Below are 6,000 nucleotides of genomic sequence, written 5' to 3' on the forward strand. Positions count from 1 at the left end.
ACGGCCTGTTGTGACACAGCCTGGGAACGAACCAGAGTCTGTAGTGATGCTTCTAGAGACCGCTGCGCCACTCGGGATACTCTAATGTCAAAGTAAAAATAAAATTAAAAAAAATGCTAATATTTCTTGATTAGATAAGTATTCAACCCCCTGAGTGAATACATGTTAGCAGCAATCATAGCTATGAGTCTTTTTGGGTCTCTAAGAGCTTTGCACTATTGGATTGTACAATATTTGCCCATTATTATTTTTTAAACTCTTCAAGCTCTGTCAAGTTGATAGTCTATTACTGCTAGACAGCCATTTCGAAATCTTGCCATAGATGTTCAAGCTGATTTAAGTCAAAACTAACTCGGCCACATTCAATGTTGTCTTGGTAAGCAACTCCAGTGTATATTTGGCCTTGAGTTTTAGGTTATTATCCAGCTGAAAGGTGAATGTGTCTCCCAGTGTCTGCTGGAAAGCAGACAAACAGGTTTTCATCTAGGACTTTGTTTGTGCTTAGCTCTATTACATTGCTTTTTGTCAACCCCAAAAACTCCCTAGACCTTGCCGATGACAAGCATATCCATAACATGATGCAGCCACCACCATGCTTGAAAATATGAAGAGTGGTACTCAGTGATGTTGGATTTTCCCCAAACATAACACTATTCAGGACTAAAAGTGAATTTCTTTGCCACATTTTTTGCAGTATTACTTTAGCGTACTCTGTGCAGAGTTCCTTCTCACTCTAGGTTAGTATTGTGGAGTAACTACAACAGTCATCCATCTTCAGTTTTCTCCTATCACAGTGATTAAACTGAGTTTGGAAAGACGCCTGTATAGTGATTGGGTGTATTGATACAGCAACCAAAGTGTAATTAATAACTTCACAATGCTCAAAGGGATATTCAGTGACTGCTTTTATTTTTACCCATCTACCAATAGGTGCCCTTCTTTGTGAGGCATTGGAAAACCTCTATGGTCTTTGTGGTTGAATCTGTGCTTGAAATTCACTACTCGACTGTGGAACTATACATATAATTGTATGTGTGGGGTACAGAGACAGGGTAATCATTCAAAAATCTGGTTAACCACTATAATTGCATACAGAGTTCATGCAACTTGTGATTTTTACTCCTGAACGTATTTAGGCTTGTAATAACAAAGGGTTTGAATATTTACTGACTCAAAACATTTCAGCATTAAAATGTATTAATGGGTACAAATTTCTTAAAACGAAATTTCACTGTGTGGTATTGTGTGTAGAATAGAGGCACAAAATGTGGAAAAAGTCAAGGGGTGACTAATTCAGTCAAGCAAGTGCCATTTAAGATTAAATTATTGAAACTAATATCAACTGGTTGTATCATGGAACACAATCTGCATAAACGTATTAACCTTTTTGTTAATTTAGCAGACGAGACGCTCTTATTTCCCAAGCCCTTATCAGGCAAGACACCCAATTTATAGTAAAAAAGCATGTAATAAAATAAAGTGTGAAGAAAGTTTGCCGCTTTGAAGTGATGTGCATCTTGCGTCTGGAAGTTATTCTCAAAGGAGTGATAATTTGAAACGGTTCTCAAATGGCGAGTAGAATTTTTTATGATGAATTACGGCCACGAATTACAGCAACGACATCTGTGAATCACGAGTAGGCCTGGGCTTAACGATTCTGATGAAAATATGCTCTGTATTTATCAAACTAATGTTTTTGCGTCTTTTCACTGTGGAACCTGTGTAGGTTTAGGGGGTTATAGCCTAGGCTAGCCAACTCTAAATGGCACTAGCAATTCACAAAGTATCCTTAAGCGGTAAATAGAAGGGACAATTATTCCAAAACTGCAGCTCGTCGATGGAACATATTTTCCTACTTCAATCAACCAGTCCATTTTGCATTTGTTGATAAAACTGTTGTCATTTGGCAAGGAAAGTAGCTTGTGTGTCCCATCAGTTAGATATGTTTTTATAGGCATTTATTTCTGTAGGCCTAACGGGAGCTTGTGTATCCCATCATTTAGATACGTTTTTAATAGACATTTATTTCTGTAGGCCTAACGGGAGCTTGTGTATCCCATCATTTAGATACGTTTTTAATAGACATTTATTTCTGTAGGCCTAACGGGAGCTTGTGTATCCCATCATTTAGATACGTTTTTAATAGACATTTATTTCTGTAGGCCTAACGGGAGCTTGTGTGCGCACTCAGCATGCATGTGTGTAGAGAGTGGACAGAATGCAATTGAGTGAAAGAGATGGAAAAGGGACTATAGGGAGAAGAACGGTATGATGCTTGGCTTGGTTTCTTTTTTGTTGTCCCTTCAAATGCACATTTACAAATGGAACACTCAAAGCAAATTAACGTGGTCTTCAAGACAAAATACATTTTTGGGGGGAGTGGTTTCACTTGCCGTTTCAAGCAGCCACAAAGCACATTCAACCAAATAGTTTTACAGTATTTGAAAAAAATGACATCTCTGGTTAAAGATCAAGCTTTGACGTCTGTTCAAGCACTTGAGTCCTCAATTACTCATGTTCATCCCTACTAGCCAAATGTGTTACAAGTTACACATGAGAAACACACACACACACATTTAAAAGCCATCAATTACTGTACAAGAGCAGAGAACATGAGGAATATTAGAACATGCAGGAAAACACACTGTACATACAGTGGGGCAAAAAAGTATCTAGTCAGCCACCAATTGTGCAAGTTCTCCCACTTAAAAAGATGAGGCCTGTAATTTTCAACTATGACAGACAAAATGAGAAAAAAAAATCCAGAAAATCACATTGTAGGATTTTTTATGAATTGATTTGCAAATTATGGTGGAAAATAAGTATTTGGTCAATAACAAAAGTTTCTCAATACTTTGTTATATACCCTTTGTTGGCAATGACAGAGGTCAAACGTTTTCTGTAAGTCTTCACAAGGTTTTCACACACTGTTGCTGGTATTTTGGCCCATTCCTCCATGCAGATCTCCTCTAAGAGCAGTGATGTTTTGGGGCTGTTGCTGGGCAACACGGACTTTCAACTCCCTCCAAAGATTTATGGGGTTGAGATCTGGAGACTGGCTAGGCCACTCCAGGACCTTGAAATGCTTCTTACGAAGCCACTCCTTCGTTGCCCGGGCGGTGTGTTTGGGATCATTGTCATGCTGAAAGACCCAGCCACGTTTCATCTTCAATGCCCTTGCTGATGGAAGGAAGTTTCCACTCAAAATCTCACGATACATGGCCCTATTCATTCTTTCCTTTACACGGATCAGTCGTCCTGGTCCCTTTGTAGAAAAACAGCCCCAAAGCATGATGTTTCCACCCCCATGCTTCACAGTAGGTATGTTGTTCTTTGGATGCAACTCAGCATTCTTTGTCCTCCAAACACGACGAGTTGAGTTTTTACCAAAAAGTTATATTTTGGTTTCATCTGACATTCTCCCAATCTTCTTCTGGATGCTCTCTAGCAAACTTCAGACTGGCCTGGACATGTACTGGCTTAAGCAGGGGGACACGTCTGGCACTGCAGGATTTGAGTCCCTGGCGGCGTAGTGTGTTACTGATGGTAGGCTTTGTTACTTTGGTCCAGCTCTCTGCAGGTCATTCACTAGGTCCCCCGTGTGGTTCTGGGATTTTTGCTCACCGTTCTTGTGATCATTTTGACCCCACGGGGTGAGATCTTGCGTGGAGCCCCAGATCGAGGGAGATTATCAGTGGTCTTGTATGTCTTCCATTTCCTAATAATTGCTCCCACAGTTGATTTCTTCAAACCAAGCTGCTTACCTATTGCAGATTCAGTCTTCCCAGCCTGGTGCAGGTCTACAATTTGGTTTCTGGTGTCCTTTGACAGCTCTTTGGTCTTGGCCATAGTGGAGTTTGGAGTGTGACTGTTTGAGGTTGTGGACAGGTGTCTTTTATACTGATAACAAGTTCAAACAGGTGCCATTAATACAGGTAAGAGTGTAGGACAGAGGAGCCTCTTAAGAAGAAGTTACAGGTCTGTGAGAGCCAGAAATCTTGCTTATTTGTAGGTGACCAAATACTTATTTTCCACCATAATTTGCAAATAAATTCATAAAAAATCCTACAATGTGATTTTCTGGATTTATTTTTCTCATTCTGTTTGTCATAGTTGAAGTGTACCTATGATGAAAATTACAGGCCTTTCTCATCTTGCAGAACTTGCACAATTGGTGGCTGACTAAATACTTTTTTGCCCCACTGTACATTATACACAATATAAAATAATATTATAATAGGTGGTAAATGGTTCTTAGTGCTTCACTGTAACCATGAACTTCCACCGACCTGAAGCCCTCTGCATTGGGGATGAACAGGTGGGGGTTGGGGGGGTCGCTATGGCAACGAGGGACCTTCACTGGCCGAGGACTGTTCCTGGGGGCTGAGTGGAGAACAGAGAAAGGGTCAACAAGGCCAAGCTATCCGACTAAAGCCATACTTCAGTTCTATTTCTACACAGACATGTTTACCACCTAGACCTAACAGAAACTTACATCTAAAGCCACTTACAGAACAGTGAGTACACATTTTTTGTTATGTGCATGTGATCCCTGCTTAGATTGAACCCACAACCTTGGCATTGCTAGTTTCACACTCTTACAAACTGAGCCACACAGGACCACATATTTGCTCAGATGAGGCAGGGTCTTACCTAGGTACAAGCCACTGACTGGGCTGTGAGGCTTCCCGATCACATGACCAATGCACTCATTCATCAGAGCTTGCAAATTCTGCAGAGGGAATGATTTCCATAATCACAATACCATTCCACAAAATACAAACTCAATCAATAAAGTAATCAATCAAAGAGGTAGTATGGTTTTACCAGGAAGTCGTCCTCTGGTAAAGCAGAGATGAAGGCAGGTTCAATGGCTTGGAGGAAATCAAAGCCTTGAGTGGCCCAGCGGGGTCTGGTACCCCGGCCACTTTCACACTTGGTGAGGACGTAATTCATCCACTTCCTGGCGAAGGCGATATAGCATTCCCCAATCCGCTGACGGAACTCACCCGACATCAGACGCACCACCTCTTTGTGGTACTACGGAGAACAAAAGTATATTTAAAAGGTGCTCCTCACTTGACCAGTATAACATCTACATCAGAAAAGGAGAACCACGACACTATTCCTTGTGGTGCTACTGTGAGGAACAATATGACAGTCTGTTGTACTCTCTGGTTTACGGGTTAAACTGCTTTAGGGGTTAGACTGGTCAGCCAAAAACACAAGGAGGACCAAGCCACTCTTGCTATTACCAATTTTGGTGGCATGTTCAATAGAACGGATTGTGTTTCGTTGTCTGCCTTCCTCAGTAAAGTTGACAATAGTCTAACCAGATATCTGCTGACAGTTAACCCTAGTTTACAGCTTCCCACTGTACTAACACAACCCTCCAAGACAGAACATTTTCATCAGTTGCAACACTGTCGAAAGACAGACAGCTTTACAATCATTCCCATATACAGTTGAATTACTAGGTACTAGGAGTACTAGGAGTACTGAGGAAATATTTATATTGTAGGCCAAAAGCAAGACTCCAAAGACTGACCTAAAGTAACCCCCCCACCCCCATGTGGCCACCAGTCACCTATAGTTGCATCATGGCCGTCTAATATAACCAATATCGCTGGTTAGCTCACTGCTTCCCTCCACCTCCCTACAGCCACCATTGACACCTAACCCCTGCAGACCTCGAAGGCGAAGTTATATCCCTTGATCCTGGCTTTTCTCTAGTACTGCTGCAACCTGGCCGACATTGATATCGCTAGGTAACATCATACTGCCCACTGCCCACTCCCAACGACCCAGAACCCTTGAGCTCTAACCTCGAAGGCGAAGTTGTATCCCTGGATCATGGCCTCTCTGTAGTACTGCTGCAGCGTGGCTGACTCAGACTCCTCCACCTCGGCCTCAAACTCTGACGTGAACATGTACTCCACCCGGTCAATGGCCGTGTTGATCTTTCTACAGAGCTGTAAGGCTTCATTCTGTGGGGGGGGG

General features: G+C 41.9%; 1 protein-coding gene across 2 annotated transcripts in view; it reads right to left on the bottom strand.

The window, feature by feature from the left end:
• The window catches only part of map3k4 (mitogen-activated protein kinase kinase kinase 4), a 101,023-nt gene that overhangs the window by 25,922 nt on the left and 69,101 nt on the right, over positions 1 to 6,000 (bottom strand). For both annotated transcript variants that reach the window (XM_070444978.1, XM_023993605.3), the window contains 4 exons: positions 5,826 to 5,987; positions 4,828 to 5,040; positions 4,654 to 4,732; positions 4,290 to 4,383 (listed from right to left, as the gene is read on the bottom strand). In XM_070444978.1, coding sequence (XP_070301079.1) covers positions 4,290 to 4,383; positions 4,654 to 4,732; positions 4,828 to 5,040; positions 5,826 to 5,987 — 548 coding nt within the window. The remainder of the gene's footprint in view (positions 1 to 4,289; positions 4,384 to 4,653; positions 4,733 to 4,827; positions 5,041 to 5,825; positions 5,988 to 6,000) is intronic.

This window comes from Salvelinus sp. IW2-2015, linkage group LG8, assembly GCF_002910315.2.
Source record: "Salvelinus sp. IW2-2015 linkage group LG8, ASM291031v2, whole genome shotgun sequence".
Classification (NCBI taxonomy): domain Eukaryota; kingdom Metazoa; phylum Chordata; class Actinopteri; order Salmoniformes; family Salmonidae; genus Salvelinus; species Salvelinus sp. IW2-2015.